The 21,311-nt window shown below is 56.9% G+C and overlaps 1 protein-coding gene across 1 annotated transcript in view; it reads left to right on the plus strand.

Annotated features, from left to right (window-relative positions):
• Window positions 1–21,311, plus strand: part of DSCAML1 (DS cell adhesion molecule like 1) — a gene marked incomplete at both ends in the record, with an annotated part of 88,492 nt that overhangs the window by 44,335 nt on the left and 22,846 nt on the right. Inside the window, 2 exons of the mRNA XM_080358050.1 lie at window positions 19,255–19,401; window positions 20,632–20,910. Coding sequence (XP_080214176.1) covers window positions 19,255–19,401; window positions 20,632–20,910 — 426 coding nt within the window. The remainder of the gene's footprint in view (window positions 1–19,254; window positions 19,402–20,631; window positions 20,911–21,311) is intronic.

The following is a 21,311-nucleotide window of genomic DNA, read 5'->3' on the forward strand; positions in this document are numbered from 1 at the left end:
TCAGGCTGATATCTTCCTCAGTGTTAAAACTCTTAATGCACTTTATCCTTTCAAACTCACGGTGCTCCAGGTTAAAGTGTGAGGAAAAAAGTGGTTACAGAGCACAGGATTAACAAGAAAGAAACGGGGGATGCCCGGTTACAAGGCTGCTGTGCAAATAACTTCCTTCAACACTTGCACCTTTCAGTCAGGTTAAACTCCAGCAGGACACGTTTGCTCTTCTGACAACAGTCTCAGACTTGCTTGCGTTGCCCAAAGGGAGTGTTAGTAGCAGTCCCAAACCTTTAATGTTGTCGGAAATGAGCTGCTACAGTTGAATTTGGCCAATAATCCCAGGTGTGTACATCTGCCACCTCTCTGGGCAACTTGGGCCAGGGTTTCACCACCATCAATGTAAAAAATTCCTCATGTCCGGCCTGAATCTCCCTCCTTTAGTTTAAAACCATCACCCCTTGTCCCATCGCAACAGGCCCTGCTCAAGACTCTGTCCCCAAACACCTCAGGGGAGAAACCATTGAGGAAAATGCGAAGCGTATTGATCGTATCTCCTCGCATCTGTGGCGCGTGTGCTGAGTGGTTGCGCAGCTGCTTCAGACCATCTTGGATGGCACTTCCTACTCCTCGGAGCTTCCCAGGGAAGTCGCTGTGTCTGTAGGTGGAAATACTCGCTGGCAGCTGAAGGGTTTTCGCAGGGGAACAGAGATGAGCAGCTGAGCCCTTCCTGTGCCGCCTCGGCACGCTCAGAGCCCCGCGGCGCAGAAAACCCCTCCAGTACCCGGGGTGGAAAGTGCCAGTTCGTTTCCCAAACGTGTGTGGAGGAGGAAATAACCTGAAGGCACGTGTTTGGAGGGGCGGGCTCCCGTGGGCGGGGTCCCGTGGGCCGTACTGGGGCGCTGTCCGCGGTGCTGGGGCGCTGTCCGCGGTGCTGGGGCACGCTCCCCTCTGCCAGGTGACACAGCCTCCAGTTTCTGCTCTTTCTCGTCTTTATTGCCCTTGAAGCCCTTAATCTCGAAGCCTGGAGTTTGCTGCATGTCCTAAACCCACGGGACTGGGCTCAGGACACGCACTTTGCACCAGCTTACTATTTTTGCACAATGGAGTGGGCTCTTCTGCAATAGAGCTCATTTCCTGCGCGGCGCTGCTTTCAGCACTTCTCCTCATTCGGCAGCAGAGAGGAATCCAGTCCCCAGGCAGTGAATTAGGAGGTGGTAGCTGCTCATTTTTCATCTCTGTGATAAAAAATCTAATGCAATCATCAAAAAAATAAAGCCGCGTTTTTCATGTCTTTGCCATTAGGAATGTCTCTTGCTACTGCTCTGCTTTTCCTCCTACCCCCAAATTATTGAGGTCTCAGCAGTGTTTAAAATCTCGTGGAAATTTACTTTCAGATGCCAGCGAAGGGGTGGGGGTTTGAGTAATCTCTAGGGCCGTGACATTCCAGAAGCATTATGTTCCCTTAATGAAAACGTTTGCTGTTTGGAAACCTAAATGTTATTTTTCTAAAGGCATCATCCTGAATGGGGCTCTCCTTTCTTGTCCTTTAGAGTAAGATATTACAACTCTTGGGAGACGTTCTCCTGGTTTAGCAGCCATAACCTTACATTTATTGCACGTGTGGCCGCAGCAGCCCCCTCAGATAATTTTGTTTAGGACTGTGAAATTTGCCTTCAAAACTGAAATTGAATCCATTCTCTGCTTTCAGCAGCGTGATGGGTTTCTGCATGTCTCTCTTTCCCAAGGATGTTTGCAGTTATTGATGCTGAGTGTGGCTATTTATCACAGACAACACAGAACAAAGAAGAATTTATTAATAGGTCTCCCGTTCCCATATGCTTTCCTGAGGAACCTGAAGCATGCTATTTTCTCCTGGCCCCATTTATATCTACATGGTTTTCCTCCTGTCCAGTCAAATTAAATGCTTGCTGAGGAAAAGAGGTTGCTCCGTAGCGTATGGAGGGGTCAGACTCAGCGTGCCGGGCGGGCTCCGGGGGTTATTGGCTGGCAGCAAACGGGGAATGACGTGGAGTCCCACGATGCCTGACACCACCATGGGACCCAGGTGTGCGGCCAGTCTTGGTATCCCCAAGCAGCACCAGGGCTCTTGGGGATTGCTCTGCTCTGCTTTTTGGCAGGGGTTAGTTTGCCCCCCAGGGAGGATATCCCTGGGCAGGAGCTCTGCTCTGTGTCCGAGCAGCACATACCAAACGGCTTTGGCTCTGCACTTCCCTCATGTACAGTACGATCCTGCAAACACCCGTGGTGGGAGCCGGGAACCCTGTTTGCCCATCCCTTGCCCTCCTCTTGGCCTTCCCGGGAGGCAGCACAGGCGGAGGGAGGAAAGGGTGCTTTGTGGGAGCTCCTGCCTGGAAAATTAGCCAGTCGCTGGCATGGGGACACTGTGATTCCTGCTGCTCTTGAGAAAGGGAAGGTGCCTAGGGAAGTTCTGGTGGTTTTTTCCCCCTCGTGCCTACTTATGCACTAATTAAAGGTCAGTCGCCATTTGCATTCGGCACATTTCTCTCCTTCCCTGGGCGGTTGCATCGACAGAGGGTTGTTTTCCATTTGACCAGGCTGTGGTGGCGGTCGCCCAGGGCTGAGAGTGCCCGCTCCCACCGCCGGAACGCAGCGGGGCCGCCGCGTCTCAGCCCCGCGTTGCCGCGTCTGCAGAGAGAGGCGAGGAGCCCCTCTCGTGCTGCTCCCGCTCTCCAGCCCCACACGGGGAGCGTTAGGCATTTATAGGTTTTTTCTCCATGGATACATGTGCGGGCACGTTGGTAAAAATATACACGCGCACAAGTATATTTATGTATAGTGCAGGGAAAGCAGTGCGGGCTGATTCCCCCGGGTGAAACGCCATCCATCCCTCCGAGCGCTTTCAAAGGGGAGCTATGCTGATAATTAGTGCAAATATTTTGAATACAGAGCTCATCACGGGCCTTTGTCGCGGTGACAGGCGGTGACCTGAGATGCATTTCTCCTTTCTTAATGTACCCAGAATATGTAATTAAGAGGTGACTAAAAGATTCTTTATCGTTCTTTACTTTCTGATGCGGCAGGCTAGGAAATGCTACCCCCCCATCCGCGGTCCTCGGTTCCCCCTGACAAACGCAGGGACTGATATTTGCCCTGCTCTTCAAATTGCTCCGAGATGGCTCTTCTGATTCAAAGATGTTGTACTTACGTTCCATTTGGCCAGAGCTGCTGTGGAAAGGCAGTGTGTGTGAGGGGTGCGGGGGTGCTGGACGGTGCCGGCACCGCGACACCTGGCAGCTCCCGCACTGGCTGCCGGCCGGGTGCGGCGGCACCGAGGGACGGGGGGAGGGAAGCTGAAGGCAGTTTGTGGCAGAGAAGGCAGGACAGGCGCGGCAGAGAGGCGTGAATACCTCCAGCAGTACCTGTCGTGCTGTGTCCCGGGGGGCGGGTGGCCCCGCGTTGGCCGATCCATGCGCTCCATGCGCTGCAGCGAGCGCAGCGTGACAGCACCTGAGCGCGTCTGCGTGCGCAGCAGATGTCTGCTGCCTGGGCTGGGCACGGCGTCGTTTCATCAATTATATATCTCTCCCCTTGCCATAAGCAGGCGCTCAGAAGCGGGACTGTTAAAGGAGACATAAAAAGATCAGGGAGCAAAAGAGAAACTTTAGAGGAGAGGGCTTGGTGTTTGGGCTTGATTCTTGGCTGGGAGGCGGCAGAGGGTTGGCCGCCCCCGTCCGTGCTCTCGGATTCCCCGTCCCCATGCGCCTCTCCATGATGGGACCCTCAGCCCCGGCACCGCTGTGGTGGGAAGGGTCCAGATCCTGCTCTGCGATCCTGGGATCGCTACCGCAGCCTGACAGCCTCCCCACAGCACCAAACCCCTCGGCTTTTACTCGCCTATTTACTTATTTGTTTAATCGTTCCAGCTAGCTGCCTTTACCTGGCACTCCTGCTTCGTTAAAGGGAACACAGGGCTTTTATTATGACTGTAGAGTGTCTAGTGTTTTCACTGAACGTATAATTTGCCATGTATGAAAACCATTTCCAGAATTAATTTACCTACTGCAAACAGTTTGTATTAATGAAAATGCATTTTTCATGTGGGTTTGCTGGAAAAGCTGGCTGGAGCTCAAGAGCTCACTTCATCCGTCCAGTGTGAGTAGGAGATGGAATTTGTTTAAAAATTAAATAAATAACACACCCACCCCCCATTTTTAATACAATATGGCCCAGCAGTAATCTCCGAGGCAGACTGCAAAGGCTGCAGAAAGCTCCATCTGTGGCATTTTAATATGCAGCATTGTCTCCATTTTTAATATCCCCCCCTTCCCGGCTCGTGTTTGTGTGAGTGAGCCGCGAGATGCTGTCATCTTCCCGGGTCACATCTTGCTGCTCGCAATGAACAGAAGTGGAGATGGATGCAGCCGCGGCGCCCTTCCCATCTTAACATGCATATTTTAGAATAATTGATGCTGAATTCATTTTGCAGCCTCATTTCTCCTCAGCCTTCCCCCACCCCCTCTTCCATATATGCACGGGAAAAAAATCCTGTTATCCGTCCAGATGGCAGCTGGGGGCTCTCGGCTGAGCGCGGCCGCGCTGCCGAGGCTCCTGCTGGCCGGGGAGGGAACGGGCTGCAGGGACCCCAGCACCGTGGGAGCGCCGGCTGCATCCGCACCGCGTTTCCTGGCACCGGGGGACGAACAGGCTCCTGCCCGGATCCCCCACCCGCGGCCCTGCTGGCTTTGGGGTACCCCACTCTGGGCTGAGCTGCTAAAGCCGGGCTTTGCACATGGCCAGGTCGGGCTTCTCGCTGGAGGCAGCACTGGGTGGTGTCACTGGGACGGCATCGACGGAGCTTCCGCAGAAACGCGTTCGGCAAAACGCCGCCTGCAAAGTTTAAAACACCGTGGGAAGGGCGGGATGAGGTTTTTACAGATACTTTAAAATAAGAAGGTTTGAAAAACGTTGCAAGATGAGAACGCTTTGGAAATTTGCCTCTGTTTTGGGATTGTCTTCAATGACTGTGTGCTGAGAAAAAACTAAGCAAACCTCTCTTGTATAAATAACTTGAGAATTGATACAGGGTTGTCAAATGTATTTTTTTGAGAGAATTGGGGAAAACATTTGAGAAAATGCAGGTGTGTTCAAGCAGAAGATGGTTTGTACTGACCACCGTCTTCTTGGCCTTTGTAAGGTGGTTTTGACCAGCTCGGCTTCCAGCCTCAGTGCCAGTCCCCATGCTGGGTGGGCCCCCCTGGCCATTGTGGCTGCGCCCCCCCCTTTGTGGGGTTTGTCTCTGCCTTTTGTCCCTGGGGTGTGATGCTGAGCAGCCCACCCGGTGCATGCGGCTGAGCCTGCAAATAATCCTTTGGAGATCAGGGGACATTTCATGTGCTTAAAGTTAAGTCCATGCTTAAAGTTAAGCCCGTGCTTAAGCGCAAGCAGGACACGGGCGGGTGAGCTCGGCACCGCGGATCTGTGTGTACCACCCTCTGCACCACGCATGAGTGACGGGGGGGACACCGCGGGGGGAGGCTGGTAGAGCACGGGGCTGCAGAGCATGTGTGGGACGCACCTCGGGTCCCGCACGGTCCCAGCGCGGTTCCCAAGCCGCCTGCCGGCGCTGTCCCCGCTGGAGCCTGCAGCTCCCTAATTGGGGCGCGTTGCTGCGCACACGCGTCACCTGCCACTGCTGTTATTACAGCCCAACCTCGCGCGTTATGTTTCTCTCGTTCCAGGACTACTGTCAGCAACGCCACTCTAGGCAGAAACTTAATTATATCTCCTTGGGTAGCAGCAGGGAAGTGATTTATTGCTGCCTTTTGTTTCCATCCTCCCCTCACCTCTCTGTGATTGCGTGTGCTCCCGTTCGCTGCTCTGGAGATGCTGTAGCACTTGTCGGTAACTTTGCCGGAGTTGCAGAGCCCGTGACTGAAAGTTGGTGTTGGCAGAGACCTGTGCGGTGGCCCTGGGGCTCTCGGTGGCCACGGAGCTCTCTCTTACTGGCCCTGTCCCTGCGCCACCGCCAGGCTGGGGCTTGCCAGCCTCTGATGTTTTTCTTTTAGAATGATTAGTGCGTGAAGGAAATAATCCCCTGGATGAAACGGCTCAGGAGGAGGTGTGCCAGCTCCTCAGTGCCGCCTCAGCCAAAACTGCAGAGGTTTCCCATCCAGCCCTCTCGTGCCAGCTGCTTTGCTCTCGTTCCTTCTCTCCTCTTTGGGTACACACTGACAAAGTCAGCCCTGAGGATGCTCCGGAGCGGCACGCTCCGCCTGCTGCCCGCGCAGCTCGGGAGGAAGGCAGAGGAGCTTGGGAAATGGTTTCCCCTCCCTGTGCCACCCGCTAAGGCCCTTGCTCTTGCTCTCCAGGGAAAGCGAAGGTGCTTTAATTATTCCTGCCTTTGGAAGTGCTGCGGTAATTAGCAGCGCTGCAGAGAGCAGGGCCTGGCTGGGCTGCCGAGCGCTCCGGGGGCAGCTCCTCGGTGCGGAGCCATCGCCTCCTGCACCTCTCCTCACGCCAGCACCGGGATGGAGGCGGTTAAGGGCTGGAACGTTAATTAGATCTGAAAAGCAGTCAAGTTGCCTTTTGCCATGGGATCCACCGGAGGGGTTTAATGTTCAGTGTCCTGTACAGGTTTTGCTGTGGCTGTAATGTGTGGCATACGCTCCCCAAAAGGAGCTGGAAGAGGGTAGTTGAGTGCTTTCTCGTGTCCCATCCCTTGCTGGGAGCAGCCAGGGGGCTGTGGCTGAATCCCCAGACCCCTCCAGCGCAGGGTGAGCTGTAGGTTGTGACCCAAGCTCCGTGCAAAACGGGGATGCCCTGTCCGGCCGTGCGGGACACACCGGCTCCGGTTTCCGTGTGCTGAGCAGGGCGCTGCGGTAACGCCTTCAGTGAATGTCTCTGTGAGCTTTCGAACAAATTGCTTATTATTTTTCCCCTCGTTATTCACCTGACAGAGGAGCAGGTTGAGTAATTAGCGAACGCGCATGAACTTTACAGTGTTTTTATGAATAGAAGGTTTGTGAATTGGCGGGGTACCAGCCCTGCTTGTGCCCCCGCTAACGCGTGTCAGCGAGGAGCGTCCCTGCCCTGTGCTGTGCCTCCCCGCCCTTCCCCGGAGAGCTCTGCGTTTCGCAGTGCAAGGGTGCCCGTCTGCTCCGCCGCTTGTGCAAACCACGCTTGTGTTGCCTTCCTTGTTCCTCGTGGGCGATGAGCCCCCGTGCGTGGCAGCGGATGATGCTGCGCTCGCCCCTCCTTGCTCCCCAAACCACCCCCTGCCCTCTGCCCACCCTCGCAGCGTCAGCTCAGCGGCGTGCGAGGCAGCAGCTGCTGAAGGGTGGCCAGATAGGCTTGTACAGCAGCTGAAAGGGAGGAATAATTTGTACCCTGTCAGTCTGGAAAGGCTTTTTGGAGGCGAGATCTGGCTGCAGCGCCGCAGGGGCAGCGCAACCGGGGTGCACCAGGGGAGAAGGGCGAGCGTTCCCAGGCTGGGGAGGGATGCAGATGTGCTCGGTGCCCTGGGCAGGAGGGCAGTGCTTGGGGCGTCCCATGCTCTGTCACCAAAGCCCTTTGGGGGCAGTGCCCTGTGGTCCGTCAGTGCTGTATGCGTGAGGCTGGACGCTGCGTCCCATCCAGGGAGGGGCCCTCCAGCTGGTACCACGCGCTGTCCCTTTGTGTCCCCATGGCCACAGCTCCCTTCTCGCCTATCCTTCTAGGGTGACCTGACCCAGGCACGGTGACTTCCCGGCATGGGCTGCCACCTCTGTGTGGCAGCAGCTGGGACCGTGCAGAGCAGGGGGAGCCTGGGGCAGGAGGCTGGGGGCCCGGGGGTGTCCCCCAGGCTGGGGATGCCAGTGTCCGCACTGTCCCCACGTCCCTGGCCCCGAGTGATGCTCTGGACAGGCAGGGGCGGATGCCCCTTTGGCATGTTCCTGAGATGGAGGGGTTCATCCTGAATGTCACTGCACGTTGGAAGCAGGATGGGGACAGAATGAGCTCAGGTCTTGGATAGAACTCCATGTGTGTGTGTGCACACGTGCTGTGGGTGAGTGACACGCAGTAGCTCACACCGGAGTCACCCACGGATTATGGGGTCCCAGCTCCCAGATCAAAACAAAGAAAACAAAGCAAAATCTTGTCTCATTTAAAGACTTTGGGCCATGTGGAGTCCGCTCACTCTCTTGTTAAGCTGCCCCAGCATCTCATTACTTGTTGCTAGGAAATTGCATCTTCTTTCAAGGTTGAATTTGCCAAAGTTGAGTTTCCAGGCCGGGGATGCTGTTGTGCTGCTGCTGGGGGGACATGGGATCTCTCTTCCCCATGTCTGCAGTGACCGAGGCACCGCTCGTAGACGAGCACGGGGATTGTGCTGCGTCCCGCAACATCTGACTAATTCTTCCAGCCCCGAACCATTTTTGTGATCCTGCTTGGAACTATTTGGACCATTTCCCTGCCATCTTGGAAGCGTATATGGTTACTCACCAAATCCCACACGGCTCCCCAGTGCCAGGAGGGGATCGCTTTGCAAACACAGGTCCCATCGCCAGGGCAGGAGGGGTGGATTAGATCCATCCCTGGGCAGCGGATCCATAAGCAGCTACTGAAAAGACCAGGCAGGGCTGTCCCTGCTCGCACCCCTGATGCGACGGGGGATGCTGGGCAGGCGGGAGGGATCGGGACTGCAGAGCTGCTCGGGCTCGTGTGCCTGCCCTGCAGCTGCTGGCGCTGAGCTCTGGGCACAGGCCATCGCTCCAGCCCAGGGTGGCGTTTCTGACACTCTGAGGTGGTTTGGGAGCAGCCAGTGGCCTTTCTGCTTGGAGAAGAGGGTCCCCACTTGCAGGGCGAGGGAGCGCGCAGCCCTCCAGCGCTCCACTTTCTTTGTGAAAGCCACTGCCTTGCAAGAGCGGCTAAATATGCTGACGATAATGACAGCGAGAGGCAGTCTGGGTAGCACGCTCTCATCCTGGTTCGCAGCGAAGGAGGATGCTTTGGTGGGGCTGCAGCTGGGATGCAGCTCACTCGTGCTGTGCTGATTTGCAGCACCAGCACCTCTGTTCCGAGCCAGCCTGCTCCGCTGGGCGCAGCACGATTCCTGCTCCAGATGCCGAACCCGTACAACAGTTCTGCTGGGTGAGCAGGTGCCGGCGTTGTTCCAGGCTCCCCTGGCTCCAGGCTTCTCTCCCGGGCTCTGCAGCAAGAGCGGGCTGGTGCAGGCACGTTTCTCACGCTGCCGTCTCAGACCCACGGAGTTTGGGTGCTGCTGGTGCTCGCGGGGTGCAGGTGTCAATGCTGAGGCTCCCCAGCACCCAAACAGGCCTGTCCCTGTCAGGACTGCCGGGCTGTTAAACGAAGCCGCCGTGCTGGTTTTGTTCTTGGACCTCTAACTAGGTCAACATACGTTTGCCTTGTCTCAATAATTATTGATAAGATGTGGGGGATCGTGTGTGGTGCAGGAGGGGGCTGCCCCTGCTCCCAGCCGTGCTGCCGTCGCCACAGCCCCCGTGCGTGCCAAAGATGCTGCTTTTTAGTGTATTTGTGCCGCGTCTCTGTTGGGAGGAGCAACGCTAATGCAACGCGAGGGTTGTTTCCCCCTGTGAACGCACACAGCTCCCCAGTTGCTCTCTGAGCCTTTTCAGCACTAAAATGGGGGTGATCTTGGGGGTGCCTTTATTGGCATGGGCTCGCATCAGTGCCTTCTTCATAAAAACACACAGACCAACTCTTTGAGCGAGGTGAAATGCAAAGAATAAACGCAGCCACCCTCTCCAGCCGTTCAGACTTCAGAGCTGAGGAGGAGGTTGTGTCCTGGGGATTTTTTTCTGTTGCTTTTCCAGCGCTAACGAGCGGGGAGGAAGTTCTGCTCTTTGTTCCAGTGGCGTGCACTGATTTTCTCGCGGTGGTGCGAGGCAGGGAGGGGTGCGGTGGGTGCGCCACGCGTGTCTGCGCGCACACGTGGGGCCGTGGCGGTGAGTGGCAGCGCGGGATCGTCCCACTTCACTCCCGATTTCCTTTAGCGAGGCTTTCAGTTTTTCTCACCAGATCAAAAGAAGGGCTTGGCTTTTGCAAGATCTGTTTAAGCCTGGTGCAGGGCAGCAGTTTGTAGCTCTCTTGCAGTTTTCCATGTGGCAGGGGGAGCTTTCTGGCCTCTGGACTTTCCCCAAAGGGTCTCAGGAGCTTCTCACTCTCTTTTCTGGAGCGTCAACATTTTGGCCTTTGCAAACAGGTCTGTTCATGCTATTCTTGCGCTGCCGAGTGTATTTCTGACAGTAGAAATACTCTAGAAGAGGAGTTCCCATCACCGGGAGCGATGGGTGCTGCCGCCCTCGCCCGTCCCAGCCCGCTGCCCCTCCGCCGAGCGCTCAGCACGGCAGCATCATCGTGCAGCATGAATTCCATTAGCTCATTTGTCTCTGACTCCCTGAGCCTGCAGATGATTTAATCCAGAAGTGGTTTACAAGGAGGAAGCGCGGTTTAGTCGGCAAAGCTTAATAACCTCCTCTGGCTGGCGCGGGTAAAGCCGAGCTTTGGGCTCTACCGGGGCACGGGAGCGGGGTCGGGGGTAGACGGTCCCTCCCGCGCGCGTCCCCGCTTCCCCCCGCTCGGCGCGGGAAGGTTTGCTCAGCAAGCTGCAAAAAATCATTACATATGCTGCTAGTGGCCTGGTTAATTAAGATCTACAGTTCTCTGGGTAGGAAAAGACGACCTATATTTACTGTATGTAGGAAGACATCTGTCAGCTCGAAGCGTGAGATACCCCAGTGCAGGTTTGTCCTGCTTTCTGCAGGCTCTGAATTGCAACTGTTTTCAAGCTCTGATGCAGCCCGAGTTAATTTTAAGATGACTGTTACTATTCTAAACATAAGGAAGGGCATATTTAGCCTCTCAGTACTCAAGAAGGCAAAACCCCCTGCATGTTTCTAGTAATTTTTCCCTAACAGTTTGCACAAAACAACAACAACAAATCCTATTTGGTTTCTGCAGAAGAATATGTTCGAGGGTGATCGTAAAATAGATTATTTTTAAATCTGCAGATGGTTCCCACATATTCCCCCTCAGCTCACTGCAGCTTTCCACCTCAGTAAACCGGTTTGTAATTTAGCCGAGGGCTGTGGAGCAAGCGTTCTGTCGTCTTGTTTTTCTTGTTCTCCTCCTTTAGCCCCCCCATGATCTTTCTGTCCCTTTCTCTGTGCTTCCCCCTTGCTTTCCCCGCTGAGGGGCGCTGGGTGCTGCAATGGGCGCTGCAATGGGCGCAAGGGCTCGGAGGCTGATGGGCGCCGTCCTCCTCCTCCTAAGCAGCCCTTTTTTTGGTGGGGAGCCTCCTCCACATTGGCGGCGCCCGCTCCGTCCGCACGGCCCTCCCAGCCCAGGGGTCTCGGGGGCTCCCCCGGCTGCTCGAACCTCGGAGAAGGGCAGTCGAGGGTTTGCGAGCGCTCGGGTGAGACACACGGCCCTGAGAAAGACAATTAGAGAAAGGACGCGCTTCCAGTCCTGCGATGCGGTTCCGCTCCCTCCCCCTCCTCCCGGCAAGAAAACACGGCTTTTGCTATTTCTTTGTTCTTTCATGGTTCAGCGTTATAATTATTGAGATTTCACTGCAGGGCAAAATGATCATTTGACAATGTAAGTGGGGAAAATAATTCTCGTGTTATGCAGCAGCCTTACTCTTATTATAATTACGGCGAAACTCCTGCAGACTGAAGTGGGGGCAACGAATTTCCTCCTATGCGGGTGTTTGTCTTTTCAAGATTTCTCGAGATTTGATTGCAGATGTGAGGGGTTTTTTTCCCCTCCCGTATTTTTAATAACCCGAGGTTCTTGATGGATGGCAAAGGACTGAAGTACCTGTTGTTTTCCCCTTTGTTTTCATTAGGCGTTTTCCATTTCTGTCATTCTCGGCATTCGTGATGGATTTTTATGAGCAAATATCTTGGTTAGAGCTATTCAAAACTGTTTGTACAGCGATGTCTACAGCAGCAACAAAACCCAATTAAAAAAATCAGGGAAAATTTGATGATAGGCTGCAAATTAGCTGCTTGCGAAAGGGGGGACAAGGGTTGCTTGTCCGTGCGGCCGCGGGGGCCGGTGCCGTGTTTGTGGCCAGCGGTGCCGTGTTTGTGGCCGGCGGTGCTGTGTTCGTGGCCGGTGGTGCCGTGTTTGTGGCCAGCAGAGCCGTGTGTTCGCTGGCGAGGCTGGGTGGGGGCACCTTGGGGGTGTTCGGGGAAGGTCACGGCTGCCGTCACCCCCGGGTGCTGCAATGTTCCCTTCCTTGGGGTGGCACGGGCGCCCGCGGCGCTGGCGGCGCTGGACGAGCCTCCCCAGCTGCGCATCCTCCCTCCTCATCCTCATCCCTCGTGCTGGGGCTGCGAAACCATGGCGGTGCCGCGGCGAGGGTGGGGAAGGAGCCTCCTGTCCCCCGTTACCCTGGGGCTGATAGAGATGAGCTGACAAAACAGAGGCAGCATTAGCCTAATTATGGCCGCACGCGCTACCTCGGCGCTGGATTTTCCTTTCTCGGTGACTTCCTGTTTTCCTCTTTGAGATGCAAATTTTTGCACAGTCCTCGATCCAGATTCTCGTCTCATTAGCATGAAATCTGACTAGTTCCGCGCGTTTTTAAATAGCAAATTTAAAAAAAATTAAGCGTTGCGCACAAAGCGGCAGCGAAGCCCCCGCGGTTCTCGGGGGCCGGTGGGGAACGCGCCGGCACGTTTCGGGACGCGTCGCTCTGCTCTGCTGTCACGGAGCTGAACGGGCGGGATCGCGGCACGGAGGGGGCGCCGGGTGGGAAGCAGCGGCCGGAGCCCCCCAACCCCAGCCCACCCCAATGCGCTGCAAAGGCAGACGTGCGTTCATCCTGCCACCGAAGCCTTGCGTTCTGCTTCCTCCTGGCAAACGAGGCTCGTCCTGATAGGAGGTTAAAAAAAATTACACTAGTAAAATCATTTTTTTGAAATGAATGTTATCTCGATGGATTTTATGTATTTTATGCCTGCCGTAATCTCGACCCGCTGCCGCTCCGCGCTGGGAGAGGACTGGTAATACATCTGAAGCAGACGGCACTATTTGGTGATAAATGTCACTCCAGTAATGTTTAGCTCTCCTTGGAAATAGAAATACAATCGTCACTAAGGTGATGCGCGCGATGGAGACGCGGGGCCGTGCGTCCCGTGTGCCCGGGGATGCCTTTGGCCCGGCATCGCCTTCCCCCCTCCCCAGCCCTCCCTCCCCTCCGCTTTCTGCCACATAATGAGTTTGATAAGAAATTGTCTCGTTAACAGGATTAGCCATGGAAATCTCTAGTCCCCTCCTATTCATTTTGTAATGCTCTTCATCCTGTTCTGTAATTTTCTGGTATTAGACGGCTCCGGACCACCTCGGGAGATTAATTCCTCCTCCTCCTTCGGTGGTGCCAGCGTGGCTGGTGCTGGGGAGGGGGCGAGCGCTGGGTCGGCCACAGAGCTGCCCCCCGGGAACTCTGCTCCTCGGTGTGTTTTGGTAGAAGTCGCTGTCACCATGGTGTGCGCCAACACACGGAACCGTCCCCAAACCCTCGGCGCTTTCGTGGTGCGAGTCGCGCTCTTATTCGAGCCCACAAAGAGCTCGGTGGCTCCGAGGTGGATCAAAACCTGGGAAGACAAACTCTGCTCTCGGCTGTGCCCCTGTGGGTCAGTTCTGTGGGCAGCGTGGCTCTGGATTGACTCCTATGGAAGTGAGTTGCAAGACTGGCCCTTCGGTCAGTAACGACTCTTGATGTGACATCTGCTGCCAGCCCGGCAGGACACTTTGCCTCTGAGGGAGTTAATAGGAACAGATCTTTCTCAATGTCTGTTCTCCCAAGTTTGCCGACTTGTGAGTCTTTACCTTGGAAACTGTGTCCAGGTAGCAGCAAACTGCGGGTGAGGCAAGAACGCTGGGAGCCGCCGCTCGGAGCGCGGTGCGGATACAAACCACGGCAGGAAGAGCAGCGTCTTCCGTTGGTGCAGGTGAAATGGAGTTCATGCTTGTGATTTCCTTGAGCTCCTACCTGGATTGCGTTCATACCTCTAAAACGCAACCTTTTACTTTCCCTTCCAAAAAGCTTCCCGTGTGCAAAATTCTAACGTGGCTTTCGTGCCCGGAGAGAGAGAAATGCAGACAGTGCAGACATTGCACCGGGAGCGAAGCAGCAGAGGGGCTGTGAGCTGCACTGTAGGATCTGGGGAGGCCGGGGAGAGCCGGGGCACAGTGCCGGAGCTTCCACAAGGCGCGTCCCACCTGGCCCATTCTGTGTGACGGCGCTAATTTATTCACCGACTTTTCGCTCCCTGCGATTCACGTGTCCGTGAACAATTACCTTCCCCTGCTTCGTCGGAAGCTGTTTGTCATGCAGCTGGTGATTAATTCTTTGCAGCGGGGTTTGCACCTGAGCAGCTGGCGAGAGCCGCCAGGTCTGGCCGCGCTGGTTCTGGCCGCGGTGCTCCCGGTGCTCGGCTCAGCGTGCACGCCGGCGTCGCCAGTGCCGATGTCTGATCTTACCGATGCCCTGTTCGTTTTGGTGTGCGTCTTCCTGAGGCCTGCAGGAAAGCCCCTTGCTCCGGAGGCTGTTTGTGCCCGTGAAGCTGGTCACTGCTGCGGCACATCCCTCGGCGCGATGCCCCAGCCCTGAGCCCTCTCTGCCGTTCTTTGCAGAGGGTGTTTGTGCACCGTGATGCCACTTGCTCTCTCCGGGACATAAATTCGGTGCTCAGAGCCAAGCCTGATGCTCAGAAAACCCCCACCACGTTTCCTTTGGTGTTTGTTGGCTTGTCACCAGGCGCTGGGCTTCTGCAGGTAGTTCTGTGAAGCCTTTAGAGCCAGTTCGGCGGCAGAGAATGCGCCGCTGCCCGGCAGCTCTGCGTGCGCGGGCTGAGCGAGCGGAGAGCGGGTCCCGTCCCCGGCTCCTCCGCGGGGCCAGAGATCTGTCCCTGCCCGGCACCGGGGACCTGGCGCTGCGGCTGCGGGCAGCAATGTGACAAGGGGTGACAATGACATCCTCGTTTTAAACCGTTCCTTTCTGCTTCTCTCTCTCTTTTTTTTTTTTGTTTCATCTCTCCCTCTCGGAAAAGCCATTTAAATGCAATTCCATTCTTAAAACCTCTCCCTCATGCATGCCTAATGACTGTCAGGCAGCGGCACTGGGCCCGCGTAGGATCCAATCTCCCCGAGTGTCGACAAGTCATTTGGAAGAAGCCCTGGGAGCGCGCCTGGTTTTATTACAGCGTAATTAGAAATAAAATCTTGTTGCAAGAGGAGAATGAGAGACGGGTGTTAATCCTGTAACGGGAGGAGATGGAGCCGTGCTTATAAAGGAGATTAAGGAGGGGAGGCGGAAAGCCCGTCACGACTCCCCGAATTCCCCCCTCCGTGGCTGTGTCCCTGTCCCCGGCTCCGCTGGCAGCAGACGTGCCAGCATGCATGCCCGTGCCTGTGCCTGTTCTTGTGCCCATGCCCGTGCCTGCGCCTGTTCCCATGCCTGTTCATGTTCCTGTACCCATGCCTGTTCCTGTGCCTGTTTCTGTGCCCGCACCAGTGCCGGGATGGGGCTGGGTGCTGCCTTGGGGTCCGCATCTCTGGGTCTGCAGGATGCTCCCGGCGCAGCCTGCGGTGCCTGCAGTGGCACGGTGCTCTCTGGGTGGATGCTGCTGCTCCTGGAGCCAGGAGGAGGAGGAGGAGGGAGGGAGCCCCTCGGTGCAGAGCTGGACAGGGTGCTGAGCAGGCGTCGGGTGTGTTACAGATGCCCACAAAGCTTCAAGGTGGGTGCGTGGCAGCGACGTGCTGCCTTCAAAAGGAGCGGTGGCTGCCACGCGCCTCCCCGGGGACCCCCGCTGTGGGCAAACATGTACAGGAATCTGACAGATATCACGCGGCTCTCAGGAAATTTGCATTGGGCTCGAGCCGCGGTTCCTCTTTCACATCTCCAGGGCGGATGGAGCTTTTATCTCCGTGCCCAGTCCAGGCTCTCGGTGCTTTCAGCGTTGGCCGTGGCACGGCGCTGGGCTCAGCCTGCCGAGATGAAAGGCGGCTCTGGTGCACGGCTGCCGCCTGCCAGACCCCACCTGTCCCATGTCCCCTACCCCGCCTGGCCGCTGTGTTTTGGGGAGGATGGCGCCTGCAACCCGTGCTGCAGCTGGCAGAGCGATGGGGCGAGCGGTGCCATGCCGTGCCGTGGGGTGGGCATTGGTTTCCCTGCTGGCTGGCTTTCCCGACCCACCCCGGGAGGCTCCTGTTCCCCGGGCCAGCCCCATGCCGGGCAGCCGCATCCTGGCACAGCCGCCGCAGCAGCAAAGCGCCGCTACGGCAGCGGCGGAAAAGCACAAGCTTAGTTCTTTGGGGCTTCCCCCTCCGTGTCTTCACCCTGGGGAGGCGTTTGTCACTTTAAACGTGGCCAGAAATAGCACCAAACAGTTATTGGATTTGTCCGGAATGCCTTGGGATGCTTATGCTCCGAGTACAGCTAATTCATAAACGCTGGCACCTATTGATTCTCCAGCAGTTAAAATAGACTGCGTAAGGAAATAGTGGCCCCAGAGTACCAAGGGAAAGTTATCTCATTAGTCTTATGAACTATAAAATGTGCTCTCTCCCGAAGCCCTGACCCCATTGTTTTTATAAATCTATATTGGATAGAGAGTAGCTGGTAACCTGTATCGACTGTAATTTTTCTCTTGAAATTGGAAGGCCCTTGGGACCGATGCTGGAGCTTCATGACCACCACAGGCAGCGGGATGCAGGAGGGGACTTTGGTCATAGCAAACATGTCTGTGTGTGTGTGCGCAGGTATCGAGAGCCCCTCCTGCAGTTTGCCGTGCAGGACCCCCCTCGCCTGGCGCGGTTCTGGGGGCTGGCAGCTCTGGCCGCCCCCTCCTCTCCCCTCCTCTCCCGTTGGGTGGGCGCGGGGGCTTTGCTGAGGCATTTCCCGAGGCAGCGCCTCAGGTCTGGCTGCAAGAGTTATTAGAGGCACATCCCTCCGGTCTGGCCGCGGATGTACTTAATCCTCTGCTTCCCGTAAAGCTTTTCCACCTCCTGGCAGGCGGAAAGATCTGATTTTATTCGGCGACCTTCAACGTTAATCTCGCTAGCAAACTCAGCAATAAGTCACTTCGGTGAGGTCTCTGTCGGAGCCGTTTACATCAATTATTGCCCTGCATCTCTCCCTTGAACCAGTGTAATGCTCCTCGGCGGAGTTACTTGTCCCTTTTTGAAAAAAAAATATGGCAGCTGTGTTGTCAGGTTATAGACCTCACGTTTAGCGTAATGGCATCTTTAAAGCTGTGGCCTGCAAGGGGGCAGATGCTCCCCCGCTGCACAGCCCTGCGCGGCTTTGTTTGCGGCGCTGAACCGCGCGGCCGTGCGCGGAGCGGGGGCCGCTTGGGGCTGCCGAGCACTTTGGAAAATACAGCCCCCCCGTTGCCGTGGAAAGCGGCTCCCCCCACCTCAAACTCCAGTGCAAGCCGATGTTCTCCGCTTACTGGTTTGATGTGAGATGAAAAATTAATGTTTGATTTGCATGTCATTCCAGTGGCGCTGGCGGGACTGCTCCCCTCCCCTCTGAAGGGGGTTCGTGCGGGTCCCGCGGTGCCTCCGACCACTGGTGCTTGGCGAGCCTCTCTTGCCGCTGCGCATCTGCTCCCAGTTGCGTACCGGTGCAGCGTGTGCTGCTGCGCTGGTGTTGCCGTGGGGTAGCGTGGAGGCAAAACCGTGCCAGAGGTTTTGGCTGGGGAGCCCCCAAGCCCTCCAAGCTGGGATGGAGACGCGGCCCCTCCGTGAAGCAGCCAGCTTTACGTGTTACTAAGGTGGCTATTTCTGTGCTGTGCAGGGTGCATAATTCTCTCGTATCAAGCAATTAGAGTCACATCTAAGCTGCAGCTGGAGCGGGGCACTGCCAGGGGAGCGCGGGGCTGGTGCTGGGACGTGCTCCAGGACGTGCTCCGGGACATGCTCCGGGACGTGCTCCGGGAACAGCCTGCTGTTGCAGCCCCAGCCCCGGTGCGGGCAGCCAGGCTGCTCGGGGAGCCCGTGCCTTTCCTTACCCGATCCCGCCTGTGTTCCTCCTGCTCCTATGGCTTCCACCTTGGCACTTTCTTCCCCCTAAACCGAGAACATCCCAGTGCTTCTAAAAGGCGCCGTAAGGAAGAACAGCTGATTCTCCTCAGCAGCTAGGTCCCGGTTTGCCAACCGTGGCGCGGGACTTGAAGGAGCCATTTGCAGCCGTTGCTGATTTAAAGGCTGGGCTTAAAGGTTTCAACTCGGAGCGTTCAGCTCTGCTAATTACCTTCTGCTTCTCTGCATTTGCAGTGTTTGGCAGGGGGTGCCTTGGCTGGCAGCCGAGCAGATGGACCACCCTGTCCCAGCAGAGGCTCCGTGCTGGCTGGTGCTGGAACAAGCCCCAGGGCCCCACAGGAATGGGGCTCAAAGGCTGCGGTCGCTGCTCGCAGTGGGGCAGCGTAAAGGGGGTTTTCAGGTGGGCAGGGGAGCTTGTCTCCAGTGCCTCTGCTTACCCTGCGCTCCATGCAGCCACCGTGTTGTGCCACAGCACACGCTTCCTATTCATGTTAATTACTGTTAATTCTTGATGAATTCTGTCGGTCAGGCTGGCTTTGCGAGGGTCAAACACTTTTTTCCCCATGTTTGTTGGCATGTGCCGGGCTCCAAATCCCATCGGCCAGGGGGCTGCAGTGCTCCTGCCTGCTCCCCGCCATCCTCCTCCCGGGGCTCTACTAGCAGCTCAAGCCCTTATTTGTTTTCATATGCTTCTAAGTAAGTTAAGCTAATTATTAACTCAGCAGGACGGATTCACTTTTAATTGCCGCGTTGCTATGCAGCACGCGGCGACGGGGCGGTGCGGCACAGCATCGTGCAGGTGGAGCATCATGCCGCTCGCAGGTTGTCTGAACCCCCCAAATCTGGGTCCTGGGGTGCTGAGGTGCACACGAGGACACCCCAAGCCCCTCTGTGTGCCCGGGGCTGTGTTTGCCGCAGGATGGTGCCGCCGGGGCACACTGTGCCTGCAGCCACGTGCTGCTCTTGCACAGCCACATGCTGCTGTTGCACACACGAGGCTGCTCCGGCGAGTGCTGCTTCTTAACCACTTTGGCTCTATGTCGCCATCCTGGTTGAAACGTCAACCGCGGGGTGAAGCCAGAGCCCCACTTTGCCTGCCCAGGATGAGGGGCTCTGCCTGACCAGGGTGCTGAGAGCCTGGGAGATGAGGTGCTGGTTCAGGGCTGGCTTGCTCACCCTTCTCCCCGCTTTTGTCTCCAGAAAATAGGTTTTTTATTACTTCTTACGGAGGTTTGTACATATCGGACGTGCAGAAGGAAGATGCCTTGTCCACCTACAGGTGTATCACCAAGCACAAGTACAGCGGGGAGACGCGGCAGAGCAACGGAGCCCGGCTCTCGGTCTCAGGTGAGCAACGCAGCTGCTGGCGATGCTGGCAAGGGGGAGCCCGTGTCTGTGGGGGTGTCCCGCCTGCCCTGCCCACCCTCGGCCATGCCCGTTTTCCCGGGATGCAGGAGGAAGCAATGGCATCTCTTCCTCCCATCCCCATGGCGAGGGGACACCCCGGTTTGGGGGGCAGGAGGTCCCGTTGGGTTGCGCAGGGGGTTCGTGCTGCCTCGCGTGCGCCCCGGAGCGCACAGACCCCCAGTGGCGTCCCCGACGAGCGGCAGCGCGGCGCGGCACCCTGAGCGAGAGGGCGACGGGCTGCGAGGCGATGCGATGTGACAGCCGGCGATGTGAGCAGCCTGACGCGATGTGACGAAGATGCAAGCGATACTGCGGCGCAGGCAGTGCAGTCCGGAGTGCCGGCTGTCTCGGGGCGCTGCCGGCTCCGCTCGCTGCCCAAATTACTCTGCTCGGGAGGGAGTTCGCTTGACTTGCAGCCATGGCGCCGCTCCCCCCGCTCAGCTCCCTGCCATATGCTTTTTGTGTCCTCGCAGGCTGTGGCGCCCACGTTAGCTGCTCGTATGAACCCCGCAGAGGGCAGGGAAGGGGCCAGGGGCAGCCAGGCTGGGGCTTGCCCGACCTTGCCCCAGCCTCTTAGAGACCCGAGGGCCCCGTGTCCCACCCGCCGGGTGTATCGTCCCCTCTCCACGTGCATTTGATCTGGCCCGGTCCCCTCCTGGCCGCTGTCATTATTTACACGTCACAGCATTTTACTTCTGCTTGGGAGTAATGAAAGAGATTTCTTTCTCCTGGAATTTAATTTCACGCCTGAGACTTGGTGATTAATTTTCTCCTTTCCCAGCTGCCTGATGGGCCCCTTTGCTTGTAAATTTTGAAATGTGCCACAGAATTTGTGTATTTTGCACCAATTAGGTGTCACCTTGAGTAATTTCTGTGGTGCTGAGTTTGTGCATCCCATCAGTTAGTGAGGTGTGTTGTCCCTCCCAGCTCCCACAAACCTGCTGCTCCGGCCACCAGGGGCCGTGCTGGCTGTCCCGGGTGGGACAAGCCATTGTCCCCATGCCCAGCGGAGGACGTGGCTGTTGTCCCCTGTTCCTGACTGGCAGTCACATCTCACGGGGGAGGCAGAGGTGCTGATGCCGAGGGGGCACGGTGGTGCCGGTGTCCCCGTGGGGAGAAGCCTGGCCGTGTCCTCTTCACCAGGCGACCCTGTTTCCTCTCCCAACGCAGACCCGGCGGAGTCCATCCCCACCATGCTAGACAGCTTCCAGTCGCGGGAGGTGCGGACGGGCCGGCCGGTGGAGCTGCCCTGCATCGCCTCGGGATACCCCAACCCGGCCGTGCGCTGGATCAAGGACGGGCGCCCGCTCCCCGCCGACAGCCGCTGGAGCAAGCGCATCACGGGCCTGACCATCAGCGACCTGCGCGTGGAGGACAGCGGGACCTACATCTGCGAGGTCACCAACACCTTCGGCTCCGCAGAGGTCACGGGGACCCTCACGGTCATAGGTGAGCGCCGGCCAGGGGAGCGGGGCACGGTGGTGGGGACGCCTCTGTCCTGCTGTCTTTTTAAATAGAAAGCTTTCATAAATGTAAAGCCTGAGCGGTTGCATACAGCCGTATAAAATACAAGCCCTGTATTCAGCGTGGCACGCTGGAAGCCGCCGTCGTGCGCCGCAGCGTGTCCGATGTGCTCCGGGTGCGTGCAGGAGGTTTGTCACGCTGCGTCTGCAACCGTTCGCTGATTTACCGCTTCATCCAGGGCAGGGAGAGCGGCCTCGGGAAACGTCAGAGCAACACCGGGGATGTAAATTGCTGGATGGCGACATCGCTTTTATGTTTTGTACCTCTGCACTTTGTTTTGTTGATATACATAAAATAAACTCCAGCCAAACAGTAAATACCATCTG

This window comes from Nesoenas mayeri (genome assembly GCF_963082525.1).
Source record: "Nesoenas mayeri genome assembly, chromosome: 22".
Taxonomy (NCBI): Eukaryota; Metazoa; Chordata; class Aves; order Columbiformes; family Columbidae; genus Nesoenas; species Nesoenas mayeri.